Genomic DNA, 23,104 nt, shown 5'->3' with positions numbered 1-23,104 from the left:
AAAAAAAAAAAAAAAAAAAAAATATATATATATATATATATATATATATAAAAGGAGTGTGTAACTGATATATAACTCATATACAATATAACTCACATTCCACATAATTCACCCATGTAAAGTATAAAATTCAATGGTTTTTAGTATATTCAGAGTTGTGCAACCAAGACCACTATCAATTTTAGAGCATTTTCAAATGAGAACCCCATACCCATTAGCAGTTATTTCCCATTAACTCCCAACCTAGGCAGCTACTACTTTGTGTCTATAAATTTGCCTAATCTGGACATTTCACATAACTGGAATCATATACTATGTGGTCTTTTGTGACTAGCTTCTTTCATTTAGCAAGTTTTCAAAGTTCATCCGTGTTGTAGCATGTGTCAATACATTCTTTTTATGACCAAATAATATTCCATATGAATATGCCACATTTTATCCATTCATCATCTGATGGACATTTGGTTTCCACTTTTTGGCTATTATAAATGCTTCTGAGAACATTCATGTACAACTTGTTCTATGAATATGTTCTCAGTTATCTTGGGTATATACCTAAGAGTGGAATTGCTGGGTCATAAGGTAACTCTATTTTTAACATATGAGAAGCTGTCAGACTGTTTCCAAGGCAGGTGTATCATTTTACATTACCACCAGCAACATATGAAGGGGCAATTTCTCCACATGGTCACCAATCCTTGCTACTGTCTATCTTTTTGATTATAGTCATTCTGGTGGGTGTGAAGTGGTACCTGATCTGGTTTTGTGATTTGTATTTCTCTAACTGATACTGAATAGCTTTCATGTGATTACTGGACATGTGTATATCTTTATGGAGAAATGTCTATTCAGATCCTTTGCCCGTTTTGTAATTGGGCTGTCTTTTTATTAATGTTTTAAGAGTTTCCAAGGTCACAACTATGCCTATGATTGCTAAGAGTTTTACAGCTTTAGCTCTTACACTTATGTTTTTGAATCATTCTGAGTTAATGTTTGTATATGGTGTGAGGTCAGGATCCAACTTCATTCTTTTGCACATGGATTCCAGTTGTCCCATCATTATTTGTTGAAAAGACCAATTTTTCCTCCCACTTAATTTTCTTGGCACCCTTGTTCAGCTAATATCTCAATGTCTTGATTACTATAGCTTTATAATAAGTTTTGAAATTGGGAAGTGTAATTCCTCCAATTTGTTCTTTTTCAAGATTATTGGTTATTCTGCATCCCTTGATTTTCCATGTGAACTTTAGGGTCAGCTTGTCAATTTCTGCAAAAGAGCCAGGTAGGGTTTTGACAGACACTGCATTAAACTTATAATTGAGGAGTAATGCCATTTTAATATTAATTTTTCAAGATCATGGAATGTCTTTCCATTTATTTAGATCTTTAATTGAAAGACAAAAATGTTTTGTAGTTTTCAGAGTAGAAGTTTTGCACCTCTATTAAATTTATCTCTAAATATTTTATTCTTTTTATGATACTGGTGATGGAATTGCTTTTATAATTTTATATTTGGAGTGTTCATTGTTATTTTATAGAAATATAATTGGTGTATGTATATTGATCTTGTATTCTGCAACTTTGCTGAACTCACTTATTGGTTCTAATAGTTTTTTGTGGTATCCTTAACGATTTTCTATAGACAAGATAATGCCATCTGCAAATAGATAGCTTCATTTCTTTCTTTTCAATCTGCATGCCATTTCACTCTCTTGCCTAATTGCCCTAGCTAGACAACTCTGAATAAAAGTAAACAAAGTGCACATGCCTGTCTTTTTTCTCATCTTAGAAGGAAAGTATTCAGTTTTTCTTCATTAAGTCTGATGTTAGCTTTGGATATTCTGCAGATACCATTTAATCAGGTTGAAGAAGTTCCCTTCTATTCCTAGTTTGAGTGTTTTTTTAAATCATAAAAGGGTGTTGGATTTTGTCAGCTCTCTCTCTTCATCTATTGAGATAACCATGTTGTGTCTGTCTTGTATTCGTTCCTTCATTGTTTTATTATATATTAACATGGCATAGTACATTAATTGATTTTCAGATGTTAAATCAATCTTGGTTTCCTGAGATATCCAACCATTAGTCCTTGAAACTATGAAGTCCAGTCCACTACCCTGATATTGCAAACTAAGCTTTAAAAATTGACTTTGTAACTACCTACCCCAATACTTTTATTGGGATGCTTATTAATTCCTTTTTGGTTTTAAAAAATAAATCTTTGAAGAGAGACTGGTTTCAGGAGGAAATGCAAGCCAAGTCCCTAGGATATGTGAAGGAAAAAAAAGGGTGAATGGAGACCAGAGACTTAGTGCCTCCAGAAGTGCATGCCACAGTTCAAGCCAGCAAAGTACTTGGGTTTTATTTTTTTTTTAAAAGGTAAGATAAAGCACCAACCTAGTAAAATTTTAACCTTACCTGCACGAGATAGCGTGGATCCACATTTAAGTAAGGAGACAGAGGGTTCATACCAGTTACTAGAGAGAAAACAAAATGTCACATTTCAACAAAATCTTTGAAAGTTACTTCATTTAGAGTCAATTCAGCTCCTGACTGTTACATAAGTTTATAATTTTGATGTACAGGCTCACTGAATGTGAAAAATTTTCCTGTTTTTTCCTCCATTAGTTTGGGAGCCTGCCTCATCCTGGAGCCCTCAATTCCAAACCAGGTCTTGCACTGGTGGCTCAGGCTCTCATATCAGTAAGACATTGGCAGTAACAGAGAGAAAGTCATTAAGCAAGTAGGAAGTATAACCCAGGCCAATTATAAAGCTAATTTATTTCACTTTACTACAAGAATGCTTGATAACTATGTAAACTTCAAAATAAGACTGACAAGGATGAATCAATTCCATGGGAAAAACAGTGGTTGGGTCTGGTTTCTCACTGTGTACGTACTGTGTATCAATATTTCAAGGCTGTTCCTTCAAGTCTTAGTGCTGACAGTTCCTGAGAGAGTTGATTTACCACAGCAGGGGAGAGAATTCTTGACTTACTGCCATAGAGATGGAGGCCAGTGCAAAAGAAAGTGCAAACTTTCAGAGGGCCAGATTGAATTCCACTAGCTTTGTGGTTTTTTTTTAAAAATTGAAACATAATTGATTGTACATATCTGTGAGGTACAGTGCTGAATATCAATACCTGGAATTCCACTAGCTTTGAAGATAGAAAAATTTATCAAGAAAAATCAACTTGAGGGGTTCTGGTCAAGATGGCGGAATAGAAAAAATTGAAACATAATTGATTGTACATATCTGTGAGGTACAGTGCTGAATATCAATACCTGGAATTCCACTAGCTTTGAAGATAGAAAAATTTATCAAGAAAAATCAACTTGAGGGGTTCTGGTCAAGATGGCGGAATAGACGGTTCCCAGCGTCACTCTCTCACACATCAACCAATTTACAACTATAAAAATGTTTAACATTGTTGTGAGGCACCCTCCCACAAGAAATGCACTTACGAACCACGCCACTCATGCAGAAAAGGGCAGTTTATTCATTCCAGCCAGCCACTATCTGTCTCCCAAGGAATAGACGGTTCCCAGCGTCACTCTCTCACACATCAACCAATTTACAACTATAAAAATGTAACATTGTTGTGAGGCACCCTCCCACAAGAAATGCACTTACGAACCACGCCACTCGTGCAGAAAAGGGCAGTTTATTCATTCCAGCCAGCCACTATCTGTCTCCCAGGGAGCAACCAAGGAAGAGTGGCATCGGGCCTTGGTCTTGTAGGGCCTTTAAAGGCAAAAACTACATCCCATTGGCACACGGGTTTGTCCAGTTGCACAAAGCAAGCTAGGGAGCTAGGTCACAGAGGCCTAGAATGAGCCGTTAGAGCAATCAAGCATACAACTTTTTATTGTGTATGTTCCCATGTAATAATTCACTGTGTATGGCTCCTGTTTCTATGTGAAGGTCAACGGTTTCTCATGCAGAAGGGGAGGTAGTCTGCAGGTCAGACAGGGCAAAATGGAGTTACTTACATTAAGCAAGCAATTCTACAGAAGCAGATAGCATATGTTATGAGGGTGCAGGAGGCTCTATTTCAACATCAGCCAAGCTGGGGCCGTTGGAGCTCAGGGGAAGAGGAGGAGAGACCTACAGAGTTAATGAAGGCGGGAGAAACTACGATGAGGAAAAGAAAAAGCTGCTCTGAGCATTCTGGGCCGCAGCTGTTTTAAGGCTTGAGCTGCTGAGCGCATGGAGCAGGAGCCGGCAGAAGCTGCAGCTGTGCCCTTCAGATGGAGTTACTTGGAGGCAGCAGGAGAGAAGAGGGCCTTGGTGGCCCGAGGACAGAATAGGGTTCCCATGGACCCATGCAGGAGTGAGGAGCCAGAATAACTGAAAAAAGGGAGCCATTCAGAGACCGGTGAGTCATTGCTAGGGACCAGAGCAGGGCCCATCCTGGGAAGTGTTTGGAGCATGGGCTGTGGGCGAGATGGGAACACCAGGAGAACACTGGGACACAGCAAGGACAGACGACCTGCCCCCAATCAGCACAAAACCACTCAAAGGAGAATGGTCATAAATGCAGAATTGCATGGGGTGCAGTTTGATGAAAAAACTCATGCCCAGATCAGAGATTCTACAGAACACGGAACAACCAAGACTCTGGAGAGCCAGAAGTACCTATAAGATCAACCATTAAACCCTGAGCTGCACAAAAAGCCTTCCCTAGGGAAACAGCAGCAAAGCAGCAATTTAAACAACCACACACTCAAGTACTGGTTCCCACAGAAAGTTCCCCCATGTTAGAAGCAAAGGACAAAAAATTAGTTCCAGCCCAGGCACACCACCAGCACCTTGGGGCCTGCCTGGGAACAGGAGGCTTGGATACAGAGACCAGACACCACTCCCACTTCCAGGCAAACTGTGCCAGCACCTCGGTGCCAGCACGGGGACTGAGGCATGGAAAAGGGGACTGGACCCCCTCCCACAACCAGGCACACCACGCCCGCACCTCGGGGCCTGCCTGGGGACCTGAGGCATGGAGAAGGGGACCAGACCTCTCTCCCACAACCAGGCACACTGTGCCAGTGCCTTGAGGCCCGCCCAGGGACCCAGGGCATGGAGAAGGGGACCGGACCACCCTCCTACAACCGGGCACACCATGCCAGTGCCTCAGGACCCGCCCAGGGACCCCGGGCATGGAGAAGGGGACCGGACACACCTGCCACAACCAGGCACATGGCACCAGTGCCTTGGGGCCTGCCCAGGGACCAGAGGCATGGAGAAGGGACCAGACACACCCCACAACTGGGCATACCGCCAGTGCCAAGGAGCATACCAAAAACAGCACCTCCATGTTGGTGGCACACCACAGCCTCCAGAATAGCCATGGTTGCCTCGAAAGCGACTAGACACCACAACGACCACGCAGATGGTCCGCCAACCACTGGAGTACATTCATACAAGGAGAGTCACCAGCAGAGACAAAGAAAAGAAGAGGAGGTCTCTTTCCACAAAGCCTATTTCAGAGTGACAGAAGCATCTGCTCTATGATAATATTGGGGGACCCGATCACATCTCTCAGCATTGGACAGATCATCTAGGCAACAAATTAACAGAGTAACCATTATTGTTTCAGAAGCAGAGAAGAAATCTAGGGTAATGGGGGTGGGGAGGGGAGAGATTGGACAAGGGGCATAAAGAGTAATTATGATTTGTAACAATATATATGCTAGTAACATTGATTTGATCAACATATCTCAATGTTCAACCCCCCAAATATGTATACTTGATTTTAATTCAATAAATAAAATAAATTTTTTTTTTAAAAAGAAAAATCAACTTACCCAAATTTTAAACTGAATCTTTGGATCCTTCTGTATCTGTTTATTGTTCACCAATCTATGCATTACCCATGACTGATTTTTTCATCAATTGAAAGTCCTGTTATTTCTATTTTCAATATCTATTTCAGATTGTGTTACTTATCATCATCTCTATTGCTACCATCCTAGTCTAACCATCAAATCTCACAGCAACCTCCTACCTAACACCTTGCTTGCTCTCGCCCTTTCAATTCGCTTTCTACACAGCAACTAGAGTAATTTTCTTAAAGGAAATCAGCTTTACTGGCTTCCTTCTGCATTTGCAATCAAATCCAAACTCCTTACTGTGGCTTAAAAAACTGTGCATTACCTGCCATTCCCTGCCTCTCTGATCTTCTTATCTTCTATCACTCCTACTCTCTTGCAACTATGTAGGCACACTAGCCTAACTGCTGTGCCTCAAACATACCCAGTTTGTTTGGTTTCTGGGCATTTGCACTAGCCATTTGCCTGGACGCTTGCTTCCAGGCATTTGTATTGCATTCAGGTGACAGCTCGAATGTCAACTCCCCTGAGATGCTTTCCCTGACCCATTCTTCAAAAACATCTTCCTGCTCCCATCACCATCTCATAATCCTGTTTTATTTTCTTTACAGCACTTATCACTAACTGCAATGCTTTAATGTATGCTACTTGGCTCACCTCAATAGTATGTAAGCTCCATGAAAACAAAAATCATCTTTTCTTTCTTTTTAAACTACTTCAGTCCTGCATCCAGAAAAGTAGATGACACCTTGTAGGGGCTCAATGAATTGTGTCCATCCTCTGGTCTTTCAATTTACCTTCAAATACTAATTAAATTAATGTAACAATACTTTGTCCCATTAAGGTACTGCCCTTTGTGCTCTGAAACTCAGAAATTCTAAGACATATGTAAACTGTGTTCTAAACTCAGTTTATGGTTAGAGTGTGGTGCTGATAACGCCAAGGTCCAGGGTTTGATTCCTGTACCAGCTAAAGGATGGCCGGTTAGCTCAGTTGGTTAGTTGGTTAGTGTGTGGGGCTGACAGACTCAGCTATTACTATTTTCTGATGTCTGGCCAGTAGAATAAACTCAGTTTTGACAAAAGTGAACACTAGGGACATAAAATAGCTATTAATGTCTTTGAGTGTTAAGGACCTAAAAAACTACAAGGATTCTCAAAATAAAATACTTTTGTAAAGGCCTTATTATCTATCACCAACTTATCTTTAGGTCCAAGTTCTATTTTATCCAGTTGAATACCCACAGTTAGAAAGTCCCAAACATCAGGAATTCAGAGGATTGAGGAGCAGTGCAGGCAAGGTATTAATGCCTCTGCATCTTCGATCTTGTATATTTCCCTTCCTATAATTCTCACTTGGCTTCTCTCTTCTTGTCCATAAATCACCTTTGAGGCTCAGCTCACTTCCCAGCATCTTCCAGATGGTTTGACTTGTCCCGATTCATATTTATTTCGGACCTATTTTCTGCACTATTATTGAGTGTTTTGTCCTGACGGCTACTTTGGGATTTAGAATACGTGGCTTCGTGCTAAAAAGTTAACTACGGGATTGCTACTGGGAATACATTTACTTCCAGAGCTGCGCTCTCCCCTTAATACAGAGCCAAGCACACAGGAATGTGTGTGATGAAAAAAAAGGTACGAGACTTGGACAGAAACGTAAGAAAACATGCATCATCTCCTGAATCCAGATCATTCAGAGGGTTTCCCGGAGTTCCACGGCCCTAAAGCCTCGTTTGATCTTGAAAGCGCGGCCGTGCAGATATACTAACCCCACACCGGTACGGAAGCTTGCAAACGCCAGCAAGTAAAAAAAACGGCGGAAGCAGCTTGTTTGGAGTATTCGCAGGCCAGTCACCACCGTTCGCAATCTAGGCCCAATACTTACGCGGGACGCCGGCCAGATCCGCGTGCGAGTAACCTGCTCCGCCGGCTCCGAAAAAGCCAGCCAACCCCCCTGTGGTTTTGTTGCTGCTTCCCCCGCCGCCCTCCATGGTGTCGCAGCAAACTGCTCGTCTGCTTCCCTAAGCTGCCTCAGGACGGAGACGTCGGCCCGGCTGTTGCTCCTCAGTAACAGCGGGTAGACCCGCGTTACCAATGCCTCCTTCACACGCTGACCTTCCGGCGCCGGTTCCCTCTAAGCGCACACTTCCGCTTTGCGGCAGTGTACTCCCGGAAGACGGAAGCGCCTGACGGCAGCTTTCCGGTGGTGGGAAAGTGAACGAGGCCAGAGTCAAAGCGGCGCATTCTGAGGCAGGTGGGGTCCCTGTGGAAGAGGGAAGGCAGGCGACCGCATAGTTCCTGACTCCGGAGGCCGGCGGATCAGCAATTGCAGAAGCAGACAGCAGCAGAGAAGGGATGGTGCGGGGAGGCGCCGAGGAGGCGCAGTCCGCCCCTCTCAGGGTTAGTGAATGAGGCTCTCTGCCCGGGCCGGCCCGGGGACTGTGCGCTGCGGTTCCCAGCATGAGTGCGGGCCCCGGCTGTGAGCCCTGCACCAAGCGACCCCGCTGGGGCGCCGTTGCAACTTCTCCGCCGGCTGCATCGGACTCCCGGAGCTTCCCTGGCAGGCAGACACGCGTCCTCGACCCCAAGAACGCTCCCGTGCAGTTCAGGGTCCCGCGGTCCTCGCCAGACTGCTTCCCGGGGCGGGCGGGACCGCACAGAGGCAGCGCCACCTCTCTTGGTACGTGGGGAAATAAAAATCTTTGTTCTTTACCGCGGCCCGAACTACTTCCTAGTCTCAGTATGAGGACCCAAAGGCTCCAGTCACTCTTTTCTGGTCTTGTGTGCACCACTCTGATATCCTCTTGCTGAGCCACCAAGGCTACTAGTAGTGGTACGGCGCCGCGTTTTTTTCGGTGCGATTGGTGTGAGAAACCCTGATGAGCAGTCGCTCACACTGCAGAAAATGGCAGGAGACTCCACCTGTTTGCATTCCTCAGGTATGATTAGGAAATTGCCTTAGCTGTCAAGGAGGTCTAGTTGTGTATGTGAAGCAGGCGGGGGGCTCTAGATGGAAAAAAAGCTGTTGCAACTTCACCCATTCAGATTCTGGGTTTTGGGATGCAGAGTTGTTAGTCTCAGTTGGCATTTTACTTATCCCTGGCATACAGTGTCGAACAAGAGGAACTTGGTCCCTGCCTTCATACCCTAAAATCTATCAGGAGATATAAACAATAGCAGAAATCAATGTAAAATAAAGAGTAGTGGGCATTCTGATAGCTGAGAGACAGATTGTGCTGGTAGGAGTCAGGTATGACTTAACCTAGTCTATAGGATCAAAGATAGTACTCCAGAACATGAGATCCTTATTCTGAGGGCTAAGAATAAGTAGGAGTTAGCTAGTTGAAGAGGAACTAAGGAATTGTTGCAGGAGTGCAACTGCTGCATGGAGGGAGCAGGAGAAAGTTATGAGAGATGGGTTGCAGAGGTAGAAAAAAGTCAGATCACACTGGGATATGTGGACAGTGCTAAGGATTTTAACTTTTATCCCTAAAGGCAATGAGAAGCCATTAAAGGTTTTCAGTAGGGGAGTGACTTGTTTTTTGAAAGTCTGGTTGGTGTGTGGAAAACGCAGAATGAATTGAAAGGGAGTGCAAGTGGAGGCCCAAGGATAGTTAAGGAGTTCATCTAAGGGGGAGATAATTGTGGCATAGACTTTGGTGTGGGCAGATGGGAAGGGAAGAAATGGATGGATTCTGGAGAAAACGGGATACTTAGGTTTGTACTTCAGAAGAAATGTCTGTGCTGGAGAAATAGATTGGGGAATTTGTGGCATAAACATGATAATAGATGGTATAGGTGTAGATTAGGTCATATATGCATATAAAGAAAGTTAAGGTGACCTAGGATAGAAAACATCGAATGGTAGACTGAAAAGAAGCGGCTAGAGAGGTGGGAGGAAAGCCTGGCCTGTGTTTTGTCATCAGAGAAGAACATCTTAAAAAGGATGCATTGGTCAGCAGTGTATGAGGCTGAACAGAGGTCAGGCAGTCCTCTGATGAACTATGTACACTTAGGTGTCTTAGGACTTAGAGGCAGATGGGAGCAGACTTAAACTAAGTCTTAAAGGATGAGCAGGATTTGCTATATAAATCAAGAGGAGGAAATATGAGCAGAGGTAACAGCACACGTAAAAGGTAGTAGATCTGGAGCATAGGAATGATGAGTATCAGATGGGGCAGGGGAGCAGACTTAAACTAAGTCTTAAAGGATGAGCAGGATTTGCTATATAAATCAAGAGGAGGAAGAGTTATATGAGCAGAGGTAACAGCACACGTAAAAGGTAAGTAGATCTGGAGCACAGGAATGATGAGTATCAGATGGGGCAGGGGAGTTGGGCAAGAGCTTATTATAGACAAACTTGAGTGCCATTTTAAGGAGTTTGAACTTCATTTTGTGGCTAATGGGGGGACCACTAAAAAGCTTTTTTAAGCAGGAGAATACCATTTGGTTAATATTTTAGAAAAGATGGCTTGAGCAGTGGCTTTTGGACTTTTCTGAACACAACTCACAGAAAAAATTTTATCTGTTACACAGAGTAAGAAATATATATATATGACCTGGCAAATATGCCATATTTATAGCTGAAACAAATGTTTTATGAAATAATACTTACCCATACTATGTATGATGTTTTCTTACATTGTCTTTATTATTTCATTGAAAAAACGCTGGTCATTTGTAGTTTTTCGAACACTGGATTAGACAAAGTCAAGACTGTAGACAGGGAGACCAGCTGCATGAAACAAAAGTTCAATAAGTGATGTATTGAAAGGATATAAGGAAGGGATGTATTTAAAATTTAGGATGTGTGTTTCAGAGAGCTTGATATAGGAGAGGGAGAACTGAAGGTGAATTTCAGGTGCTATTTCTGACTTCTGTGACTGGGCTATTTGTGGTCCCTTTAACTTTATTTGCAGGAGGAGGAATTAGTTGCAGGAAGGGGTGGGGGCAGTCAGTCCTCAGTGGTTGGATCATGAGTTTTCTGCAGAAGAACTAAATTAATACTGGGGGCTGTACTTCGTGTGTGTAAATGTTTTCAGTATACCTTGCATAGGACACCAATTAACAGAATGTTCAAAGTCTAAATTTGTATGGAAAAAAAAAGTTTAAATTTTGGGATTCTTTTAGGAACTTGGTATTTAATTTTTTTTTTTTTTTTTTTAAAGATGACCAGTAAGGGGATCTCAACCCTTGACTTGGTATTGTCAGTACCACGCTCTCCCATGTGAGCAACTGGCCATCCCTATCTATATAGGGATCGAACCCATGGCCTTGGTGTTATCAGCACCACACACTCCCAAGTAACCACGGGCTGGCTCTTAAAATTTTCACATATAGTTATTCTAGAAGAAGTAGGTGGGGTAGAGAAATGGATATTTATTCAATATCTTTAAATTTTGTATTTATCTTACTGGGCACATTTCTTGATTGATATCTGCAAATCTGCATATAGGCAGAACTCAGCATACTATTCACATTCTGATGGGGAATGATTTATCCAATTTTGTTGTTACAGGAGACTTTTTGTGGAAGTGGGTGTTCCTTTGAAATACAGGTGAATTTTACTGCATTTTGTGCCTTTTGCTGCTCATTCAATGACCTGCTCATTGAAATACATGGTTGTTGAGTGATGTTACTGACGAAATAAGTGTAAATGGTGTGAAGTCAGAATAAAACTGGAGGACTATTGATCTCAGTGAAAAACGTTTGGGCGAAAGTGTTGGGAGAGAATATATTTGTTGAGTATCTGCTTTCTGAGGCTGGACATTTAATATTTTCTCTTGCTTAATATTTTCTGTCATTTTTATATTCTCATTGATCCACATAATCCTTGGAAGTAGGTGTTATTTAACCCCATTTTCTAGGTGAGGAAATACTCATAGAGGCTCACAGAAGTGCAGTAACTTGGCCAGGGTGCTACTAGTAAGTGACTGGACAAAGGTCTCGTCCAGGATTATTTGACTTTAGATCTTGTGGGTTTTTTTTTTTATCACTTCATATTGCCTCTCCTTTTGTTTGCTGTGATTATTTCTAGTTAAAAGAAATTCCCAGGAAACCTGGGAACCATTATTTTATGCTTTCTTCAGAATTAAGAGATACAAAGTTCTTAAACAGTTCTGTGATGTGTTGGAAAAGAAACTTTTGGAAGCGAGAAGTAGTGGTCTTTGAAAGAGAAGTAGGCAGTCCTTTCTCTGGGGCCCTGAGAAAGACTGAGGAATGTTACATTATCAGAAAATAATGGTTTCACACCTCTTGCTTTTTCTCTTCATCCCTTTCTCAGGCTTCAGGAATCACAATAAAAACCCTGAAGCTAGAGAGAGAATACATTCTCAGTGTGAGAGGTGCAGGAGAGATCCCTCTTCTCCTTCAGCTTCATTGAAATACTCCTAGTTTTTCATGAAATGATGTGTGCAGTCTCTTGGTTCTGAATGCTTATCAGTGTAGTACTGTGCTTCATGTGTATTCTAGGAATCTAGCAATAGCATTCTTACATTTAATCCTTACATTTATGTTTTTTTTTTTTTTGAAGCTCTTACAACGAGAAAATGGAGGGGACACATCTGGGTGGGAGGGGGGAGAGGGAGGAGGGAGGGAGGTTTTGGTGATGGGACACAATAACTAACTACACTGTATATTGACAAAATAAAAATAAAAATAAATAAAAAATCCTTATATTTATGGAAAAAGGTGTTTTAAATTTTAAACTAACTCAAAAAATGAATGTTTTGGCACATTGCTGGTTTGTAGTTTGAGGATTTTCTTAACTTGTATTTGATATAATGAAATCAAATAGAAAAAAAGGAACTGTAGAAAAAGTCTCATAATCAAACAATTCATCCTCTTAACTCCCTTCTGACTAAAGCTGTTTTTTCTCTGAAGCCTGATTTACTGCAGAAATACTAAATAAAATCATTAAAGTAGTGATGTTTAACAACAAGAAATATCAAATATATATGATTATTTTTTGCGATAGAAACTATTTAAAAATACTAGTCAAAGATTTTTACTAGCTGGACTATTAGTATTTTATGGAAGGTATAAATTATGTAGCCCTCGAATACTTTTCTGCTATAAAATCTTCCCAAATCTGAAATGTATTTCAATCTTGCCATTATTTCAGTAATAAATAAATCAACGATTTTCATATTTTTGAGCCTGCATCTGTTTTGCTTGTATTATGGTGTTTGAGGAGACATAGGTAAATAAGAATGAGTCTATGATGTAAACATTGCAGTTTGGAGAATTGTTAAGAATGTTTAAGATTTTATGTTTTCACTTGATCTTAGGCAAAAGACCAAGAAGCTTATGTTTTCTTATAGTGAAATGTATACATGTAATCCATATCTAGTGTATTAGATTTTGGCGGCACACTTATTTCTAATGGTTATATAAAATGTGGTTGTGTTTGTTTATACTGCATGCCGCTCTCCTGAGCTATCAATTCTTCTTTTGGTACTGTGTGTTGGCCATTTCTGTCTAATTATCTCTTTGGCGTCTGAAATTTAGTATGTGCAGAATTGACCTAATCATATTTCCCTCTGAACTCAATGCTCCTATATTCCACATTTCTACTTAATGCTGTCATCATCTTTCAAGTCCCTCAAGCTTACAGCTTAGTGTCACCTTTAACTTCCTTGGTCATTGTGAAGTCTGTAATGATGCCTCAGTTTTAATACTCTCACAAGGACTAATTTTGGTCTTTGGCCAATAGTTCTTCAATCTAGTTAATCATCAAAATTACTTTTTGAAAAAAATACAGGTTCCAGCTCCCCTCATGTCTCCATCATATTCACATACAGATTCTGATTCAGTAGCGCAGGTGTGGCCGTGGGGTCCATTTGTTGCTAGCCTCCTAATGACCCAGGTGGTTTAACCAGTAACTTCCTCACTGGTTTCTGCCAATAGGCTCTTTCTTCTTGCCCTTCAGATTTGTTCTCTAGGTTATCTCATGCATGGTTTTGAGCCTCCTAGATTTGAATTCTGGAATCCTGGCTGAGTGTGGCTTTCAACACTTCTGTACCTCTTTGTGGATCAGTCACAGTCCTCTATGAAATGGTCCTAGCTGACTTTTCAAACATATTTTCTGTTGCTTTCTGAGTTCTGTTTCTCTGCCATTGGTGCTTTTGCTTTCCCCTTTATGTGACTGTATGTTTATTCTTCAAGACACAATTCAAGCACTGCCTCTTCGAGGAAATCTCACCGATTGTCCCCACTTACTGCTGTTCCCTGAAGTAGTCTTTTCCTCAGAAATACCTTAACTCCTTGTTAGGATTTTTTTTTTTTTGTCTTTTTGTCTTTTTGTCTTTTTCGTGTCCGGCAACGGATCGCAACCCTCAGTGTTGCCCCCGTACCAGACCGGGGACCGGCAACGGGATTGCAGCCCTCGGCGTTGCTCCCGCGCCTTGCTCAGCCAGTGAGCGGGAACCGGTCTGTATGTGGGATCCGAACCCTCGGGCGGGAGCACTGCCGCGCTTCCCAAGCGGCGCACTGTCCAATGCGCCACCGGGCCGGCCCAGGATTTTTTTAATAATAAAGATAATTAAGAACTAACATTTTGTGGGCATATACCGGATAGCACCTTAAGCGCTTCACATGGATTGTTATTTAATTTAAATCTCACATTATCCCCATGAGAGATACTGTTAATTTGCCTGTTTGACAGATAAGAAATCTGAGACACAGAAAAGTGACATCTCACAAACTCACATAGGAAGCCAGTGGGAGAGCCAAGATTTTAATCCAGATGTTTTGTTCTCAGATCCTGTGCTCTTATCGTAATTCGTCTGTACCAACACTGTTAGGTGCCAGTCACTTTCTACCCTATGCATATGTATTAATATTTATGTTCTTGTCTTATCTAATATTACTTGAGGGTGGAAGAAGTAATTAATCTTTATTTAAGCCATAGAACCTAGCATAATGCCTTGCACGTATAATATGCTATTTCTGTTTTCTATTTGAAGGAATGTATGTGTATACATTCATTTTTATTTTTATTTTTTTAACAGTTTTCAAACAAAAGACTATTACCAGTTGGATGGACACTGAAGGAATCAAGACAGCTGAATCAGATAGGTATAGAAACATGCCTATGTAGAGAAATGAATAACATAATACATGGATGTTTTATCTTGCTTCATGCTATTTTCTCTCTTCTTGTTTTTTTATTTTTCTTCATCTGCATTCATTCATTCTTTCAATTTATAGATAGTTTTTCAGCATCTATAAAATGCTGGGGACCCTCCTGTATTCTTGAGATACAGCGATGAAGGAGGAATAGTCCCTGTCTTTAAGATAATTATAGTTTAGCTGTGGTGACACACAAAAACACGTAATTACTGCCTTGTGTGATAAATGCAACAGTAAAGGTCTGAACAGGGTGCAGTGGTGGTTAGCATATAGAAAAAACAAATAACTAGCTTCACCTTTGGGCTGTGAGGGAAGACTGCAAACGGAGGTGAGTAAAGTTAAAGATGTGAAGAAAAGGCAGGTGTTTACCAGGCACACAGCTGGGTTATAGGCAAGTGTGCAAGGACATGGAGTCATGAAGGAGCATGCTGTGTGCTCAGGTAAACTCGGGTGTTTAATTATTGTGACATTGTAGGGATGTGGTTAGATAAGTGAATTTTTTGTATCAAGTTGTTTTTTTTTTTTGTTCTCTTGTAGTTTGCATAGTAAAGAAAACAACAATACAAGAATAGAATCCACGATGAGTTCTGTACAAAAAGATAACTTTTACCAACAGAATGTGGAAAAATTAGAAAATGTTTCTCAGCTAAGTCTTGATAAATCACCCATTGAAAAAAGTACACAGTATTTGAGCCAGCGTCAGACTGCAACTATGTGTAAGTGGCAAAATGAAGGGAAACATATGGAGCAGCTTTTGGAAGGTGAGCCTCCGACAGTAACTCTGGTACCAGAGCAGTTCAGTAATGCCAACATTGATCAGTCACCCCAAAATAATGATCACACTGACACAGATAGTGAAGAAAATAGAGATAATCAACAATTTCTGACACCCGTAAAGCTTGCAAATGCAAAGCAGCCTATGGAAGGTGAACAGGCCAGAGAAGCTAGAAGTCACCAGAAATGCAGCAAGTCTTGTCACCCTGTGGAAGACTGTGCAGGTTGTCAGCAGGAAGAGATAGGTGTGGTACAAGAGAGTCCATTGTCAGACATTGGCTCTGAGGATATTGGTACTGGACCAAAAAATGACAACAAATTGAGTAGACAAGAAAGTAGCCTAGGAACTTCTCCTCCATTTGAGAAGGAAAGTGAACCTGAGTCACCAATGGATGTAGACAATTCCAAAAATAGTTGTCAAGACTCAGAAGCAGATGAAGAGACAAGTCCAGGTTTTGATGAACAAGAAGATGGCAGTTCCTCCCAAACAGCAAATAAACCTTCAAGGTTACAAGCAAGAGAAGCTGACACTGAATTTAGGAAACGGTACTCTACTAAGGGAGGTGAAATTAGGTTACATTTCCAGTTTGAAGGAGGAGAAAGTCGTACTGGAATGAATGATTTAAATGCCAAACTGCCTGGAAATACTTGTAGCCTGAATGTAGAATGCCGAAATTCCAAGCAACATGGAAAAAAGGATTCTAAAATCACAGATCATTTCATGAGAATACCTAAAGCAGAGGACAAAAGGTAATTTTTTCCATCAGAAGTATCTTTCCAATAGCATAGTACATTTTCTAATTTTATAAGAGGGTTTAACAAAGTTATTTATGATTTATAGTAAAGCAAAGAAATTGTTCTTTCTTGTTTACTATTTATGTTAAATTTAGATCTAGATTTCGAAATTTAAATTCTAAAAAGACCAGAAACAGAAAACAAGAAGTAAAATAAATACTGGAAATCAAATTTTTAGTTTCATGAACTTCCTTCTGGAATTTATGGGAATTACTAGAACATGAAAATATTAGATTGATTGTAGCTACTTTTGAAATTTTTCTAGGCCATTGTATATTACAGTTTATCTAGTGCTCTGATGGACAGGCGAGTGGTATTGTACTTGCTTTATAAATGAGAAAACTGGGATTTGGCTTAGTGAATTTGATGAGTTCATGTAACTTGTAATACCGAGATTTAAATCCATGTGTGTCTGATTATAAAGCTTATGTTTTTACCATTATCCAGTACGGAGTCTTAAAGCCCACTCAGTAATTTCTGTGATCTCAGTTTTCTAGCATGTGATAGTAAGTTCATTCCATTGAAAATCACTGTGTAGAGACCTGAGAAGTAGCTGATTTTCGGGACCATGACTCATTTGGTGGTGTCCGAATGTTCTTATGTGGCCTCTGTTTTCAGAAGGTGATTTATATATGTTTGGAAATTCCTTCCACAGACTATTGGAAATAAGTTATTGAGTTTTAATATAAGCTTTATAAGTTTTTCTTTTGATTGTAAACATAAACCGACATGAGAGAATAAGCTTAGTACACTTTAAAAAATAATATTCTGGGTAAATTTTGCCCATGTGTAGCCAAGGGAATTAAAGCAATACATAATTTGTGACTGAATACCTTTGTCTTGACCTTAGAAAAGAACAATGTGAAATCAGACATCAAAGAATAGAAAGGAAGATCCCTAAATACGTTCCACCTCACCTTTCTCCAGATAAGAAGTGGCTTGGAACTCCTATTGAGGAGATGAGAAGAATGCCTTGGTGTGGGATCCGGCTACCTCTCTTGCGACCATCTGCCAATCACACAGTAACTATTCGGGTGGGTATCACCTCTCACCTATTCAGAGAGAAGATTGGAAGTCCTGATTTATTGTGGTATTTGTTAATGTGAAAAACAGATCAAGACATAGAAAGTTCTTTTCTGCATATATAAGATACTGAGAAGTCTACAGACCGGAGAAATATGAAGATAGCTTGCTTAATACAGTGCTTGAATCAGCAAGATGAATCATCAGCTGATGATAAAATTGAATTTTTCCATAGTTTTAAGAAGCCTCATTTTAAAAAAAAATTCAGTCGACAGTATTTATTGAGCACCCACTACCTATTAAGTACTGGGTTAGTCCCTAAAATTCAAAGTTGTGCATGGTTTTATTACCCTTAAATCATTCTCCAGTTTTGCCCTCTTTTCTGAGCTTTAGATTCTTCTAGAACATTTTCATCACTGCCTCACAGTTGTCCCAAATTCAACATGTCTGAAACCAACCTCATTTTTTTAATTGTGATAAAATATATATAACAAAATTTACCATTTTAACCATTTTTAAATGTGCAATTTAGTGTTAAGTATATTCATGGTGTTGTGTAAACATCACCGCTATTAATTTTCAGAACCTTTTCATCTTTTCAGGCAGAAACTGTGTACCTGTTAAATAATAACACCTCATTCCAGGCTTCCTCTAACTCCCATAACCTCTTTTATACTTTCTATGGGTTCTTTAAAAAAAGAAAACTTTATTGAATTACATAAAATTCATGCATTTTAAGTGCCCAATTCTGTGATATTTAGTCAATTTACTGAGCTATGTAACCATCACCGTAATCCAGTTTTAGAAGATTTCCATCACTTATTGGGTAGTTTTAAATATTCGTTGCCTTTATTAGTAAGTTTGTATAGATTTCACAGAGACTACTTAGAAAAATTAAGACATGATCCCTTTTATTATACTATTTAGTCTAGATGTGATTAAATATTTTGAAATTCAGGATTCTTTAGCATGTTTAAAGGTGGGGGTAATGCTGAACAGGAATGTGGGGTTTGAGCTGAGGTCTGAAAGATGAGCAGAAATTTCTGAGGAGGAGTTAGCAAGAGAATTCCAGGCAGATGTATAAGCTTTCTAAGAAAAGGCTGTGCAGGGCCGGCCTGGTGGCGCACTGCTACAGTGCGCCGCTTGGGAAGCGCGGCGGCGCTCCCACCGAGGGTTCGGATCCCACGTACAGACCGGCCGCTCACTGGCTGAGCAAGGTGCGGGAGCAACACCAAGGGTTGCGATCCCGTTGCCGGTCCCGGTCCGGGCGCAACACTGAGGGTTGCGATCCGTTGCCGGTCACGAAAAAAGACAAAAAGGAAAAAAAAAAAAAAGAAAAGGCTGTGCAGTTGAAAACTATTTGGGTAGGGAATGGTGGACTTGAACAGTGGATTTGGGTCCATGTCACAGAGGGCTTCAGGTGCCAGGAATGGGACTTGAGTCATATTTGTAAAGTCAATGGTAGTGCTATAGCAAGATTAATCAATGATGGACTTGAACAGTGGATTTGGGTCCATGTCACAGAGGGCTTAATGATGGACTTGAACAGTGGATTTGGGTCCATGTCACAGAGGGCTTAATGATGGACTTGAACAGTGGATTTGGGTCCATGTCACAGAGGGCTTAATGATGGACTTGAACAGTGGATTTGGGTCCATGTCACAGAGGGCTTAATGATGGACTTGAACAGTGGATTTGGGTCCATGTCACAGAGGGCTTAATGATGGACTTGAACAGTGGATTTGGGTCCATGTCACAGAGGGCTTAATGATGGACTTGAACAGTGGATTTGGGTCCATGTCACAGAGGGCTTAATGATGGACTTGAACAGTGGATTTGGGTCCATGTCACAGAGGGCTTAATGATGGACTTGAACAGTGGATTTGGGTCCATGTCACAGAGGGCTTAATGATGGACTTGAACAGTGGATTTGGGTCCATGTCACAGAGGGCTTGTCTTTTTTCGTGACCGGCAACGGATCGCAACCCTCGGTGTTGCCCCCACTCCTCGCTCAGCCAGTGAGCCGCCGGTCTGCCCATGGGATCCGAACCCTCGGTGGGAGCGCCGCCGCGCTTCCCAAGCGGCGCACTGTAGCAGTGCGCCACTGGGCCGGCCCTATTACTGTTTATTTCTTAGATCACCAATGAATTTTTTAAATCTTCAAAAAATATTTTTTATTACAAATAGTAATTCAGGGTCATTGTAAAAAAATGGTTGGTGTATTACATGAACATATGTAACTCAGAGAACACAGGTCTGTCTTAGTCCTATTCCCAGAGTTAACAGTTTGTTGTATTTTCTTCTAGATTCTTTTTCCTGAATATGGTAATATGATATATGTAATTAACCATTAATTTAAGAGTTTTTAATTATATTTCTAAGATGCCAGATATTAATAGTTACAGAATTTGAAGTAATAAAATGGAGCCAATATTTAGCTTCAGAAATGTGAGGCAATCTGAAATTGCATGGACATGACACTCAGTGCTTATCTATAAACATATAACTCGTGCGCTTGCGCCCAGTCACTCACACATAGGATATTCTTACATGTGTATTTCCCTTCCTTTGAAGCTCGACCTGTACCTATTCCATTTTCTCCAATGACGTGGGACATCTTTACAAAATTACCATTGGAACCTTCTTATGAGGGTGAAAATACTTATAGCCTAATTAATGACTCAGTCACATTTGACTCTAGACCTTTCTTTCCTTCTTGGAATATTCTTATTCCATGACACCATCTAATGCTAGTTTCTTCCTACCTCTTTAGCCAGTTCTCATGTTCCTTTTAGGTACTTCTTCTATATGTGACCAGTAAGTGTTGCTGGAGTTCCTGAAAGCTTTTTTATAGGTCCTCTCTCTCTCAGTGGTCTCATCCACCCTTGTGGTTTGAGTGGTCACCTATATAGATGGCTTACAAACTTATTTCTCTTAAGTTGCAGATGTTTTTATAAAGCTGCCTATTTGACAGTCTTTCTTTCCATAAGTTATTCCCTTTTTGAGGAACAATTTTCTTTCTCCCCTTTTCCTAGTTAACTTCTTTTTATCCTTTAGAACTCAGCTCAGTTGACACTTCCTCAAAGAAGCCTTCCCTAAACTCATCAGATAAATTAAATCTGTCTAGAATAGTTTCATATTACAATTGAAATTTTATGTTTATTTATGTGATTATTTGATTCTCTGCCGTGAAGTGCTGATATATGTTGCCACATGGATGAATCTTGAATGTATTATGCTGAGTGAAAGAGGCCAGATACAAAAGGCTGCATATTGTATGATTCCTTTTATATGAAATGTCCAGAATAGGCAAAACATAAAACTTTTATGGTTTTAAAACATCTCCTTCTATGGCCCAGCAACCAAAAAAAAAACAACACCCCAAAACATCTCCTTTTTTAAACATTTATTTAATGCTTATTATAGTAGCATATGTGTGTATATACATATATGCATATGTGCATATTTGCATATATATCCATGCACATATACATGTAAATACACACTTGCCATCTTCTGTCTTAAGTATTTAGAATACAATTTTAATATGGATCTTATTCTCAAGATATTTATGGTCTAGTGAAGGAAGAAAAAAAAAGTGTACTCTAGTATGGTAATCTGATAAAACAAGAGGAAATCAACAGCCTATTTAATGCTTCTAAAAACTTCATAGAGGTAATGAAAATTGAGCTGACTGTAAAGGTGAGAATAGAGGTTTAACCAGATAAAATAGGAAGGTGGTAACTGATAGTACTCATATTAGAGAAGAGACAGTCATATGTACACAGGCATATAGGTATGAAAGTGATTTTGCTATGTTTGAGGAGTTACAAGTCTGCTGGCTTGTCCGGAGTGAATAGTGTTTGGGTTAAGAGAGTATATGAAAGAAAGAATGTCATTTGGAATCAGTAGATGCATTACAAGGTTCGAAGCTGGGGAATACTTTAGAAAGATAATGTTATTCCAAAGTGGGGATAAGGATTTTATGGGGCATGAATGTGTCTGGGAGCAGTTGGAATTAGGGAGAAGTATAGGAGGCTTTTGGCAGAAATTCGGGCAAGGAATGATGAGGGTCTGGGGCCTAGATGGGATGGAGTTAGAATGCACAGGCCATGGTGACTTGGAAGCTGATTGAATGGAGGTGAGGAATGGTAACAGCTGAAGAGGACTTCTGAGATTTCTGGCTTGGGAGATGATCTCTATTTTATGGCAGCGTCTTTGGCTACATTTTATAGAAGATACACTTAGTTTTTATGTACTAAAATTTTCTTATTTACCCTTTATTTCAGGTAGATCTTTTGCGAGCAGGAGAAGTACCTAAACCTTTTCCAACACATTATAAAGATTTGTGGGATAACAAGCATGTTAAAATGCCTTGTTCAGAACAAAACTTGTATCCTGTGGAAGATGAGGTAAGAACAAAACTGGGGTTCTTTTAGTCTCTGAAAGACAGTTTAGTAGTTACTTATTTGAGTTCTGATTCTATGATGCAAAAGAACTTGAATAGTTTTCTTATATCTTTTTCTTTTTCCTTAAAGAATGGTGAACGAACGGCAGGCAGTCGTTGGGAGCTCATTCAGACTGCACTTCTCAACAAATTCACACGACCTCAAAACCTGAAGGTATGTTCTTTTTGCCATTGTCTTTCATATGTAGGTCTTGGAGATGGGCCCTGGGTGTCCTTCTTCAAAGACATTTTTTGATCTGAATAGACTCCAGTAACATTTTTTATATGTAAAATGGTTGCTTCTTGGCACTAAGGAACTCCTTAGAGACATTCTTCATTTCCATTCCATCACTAGGAAATGAGTAGAAGAATTGAGAGTTGTAAATGACTTGCCTGGAGCCACACAGAGTAATTTGGAGAACCAGGAGTAAGATTTCTCTGTTTCTTGACTCTCCATCTAATTTCCTTCAGTCCAAGCTTCTTTTATTTTTTGTTTTAAAATTATCATGTTTCTAAAATGTCTTTTAAAGTAAATCAGGAAAGAATTATGACTTCACCAATATTTGCCCAAAGGGAAGCTGTTTCCTAATGATGAAAGTATACATTAAGCATTCTAATTTTTTATTCCTCTTAATATTGCTTCTAGCATTTTAATAATTTATTTATTAATTTTATATCTTGGTAATAATTTATTTTTTGATTTTTTTAAATTTCATTTAAGATTGTAAGAGCAACCATTAGATTGTTTTTCTAAAATATGGGTTAATATACAGTATATATATATATATATATATATATATATATTTATTAGATTGTTTTTCTAAAATATGGGTTAATATACAGTATATATATATATATATATATATATTTGGGGGGGGGAATGTTACCGAACTCAGATCAGGCTGCCCGCCTCCTTGAGAAGGAAAAAACCCTCAAAAGTCAAATGGTTGGTGTTGGAAAAGCAGTTGTGTTCAGCTGAAGGAGATGGTAGGCTATTCCATCTCAAAGATGTAGATTTACTGAGGGGTTTTTTCCTTTTTGTCTTTTTTTTTTTTTTTTTTTTTTTTTTTTTTTTTTCGTGTCCGGCAACGGATCCCAACCCCCC

General features: G+C 39.9%; 2 protein-coding genes across 5 annotated transcripts in view; one reads left to right on the top strand and one right to left on the bottom strand.

Annotated features, from left to right (window-relative positions):
• LOC103588321 (mitochondrial import inner membrane translocase subunit Tim23) overlaps positions 1 to 7,993 on the bottom strand; it is a 29,521-nt gene extending 21,528 nt beyond the window's left edge. The window contains exons 1-2 of one of the 3 annotated variants that reach the window (XM_008569989.1): positions 7,714 to 7,993; positions 2,416 to 2,474 (exon numbers count right to left, since the gene is read on the bottom strand). In XM_008569989.1, the coding sequence (XP_008568211.1) occupies positions 2,416 to 2,474; positions 7,714 to 7,819 (165 nt within the window). In that variant the 5' untranslated portion in view covers positions 7,820 to 7,993. The remainder of the gene's footprint in view (positions 1 to 2,415; positions 2,475 to 7,713) is intronic. The other 2 variants (XM_008569990.1, XM_008569991.1) reach the window with 2 other exon arrangements.
• Positions 7,994 to 8,029: 36 nt separating this feature from the next.
• PARG (poly (ADP-ribose) glycohydrolase) overlaps positions 8,030 to 23,104 on the top strand; it is a 117,977-nt gene continuing 102,902 nt past the window's right edge. Inside the window, exons 1-6 of one of the 2 annotated variants that reach the window (XM_008569987.1) lie at positions 8,030 to 8,508; positions 14,840 to 14,906; positions 15,498 to 16,484; positions 17,380 to 17,563; positions 21,842 to 21,964; positions 22,091 to 22,174. In XM_008569987.1, the coding sequence (XP_008568209.1) occupies positions 8,289 to 8,508; positions 14,840 to 14,906; positions 15,498 to 16,484; positions 17,380 to 17,563; positions 21,842 to 21,964; positions 22,091 to 22,174 (1,665 nt within the window). In that variant the 5' untranslated portion in view covers positions 8,030 to 8,288. The remainder of the gene's footprint in view (positions 8,509 to 14,839; positions 14,907 to 15,497; positions 16,485 to 17,379; positions 17,564 to 21,841; positions 21,965 to 22,090; positions 22,175 to 23,104) is intronic. The other variant, XM_008569988.1, reaches the window with a different exon arrangement.

This window comes from Galeopterus variegatus, unplaced genomic scaffold (genome assembly GCF_000696425.1).
Source record: "Galeopterus variegatus unplaced genomic scaffold, G_variegatus-3.0.2 Scaffold551, whole genome shotgun sequence".
Lineage (NCBI taxonomy): Eukaryota > Metazoa > Chordata > Mammalia > Dermoptera > Cynocephalidae > Galeopterus > Galeopterus variegatus.
This window is presented reverse-complemented; position numbering and strand designations above follow the sequence as displayed.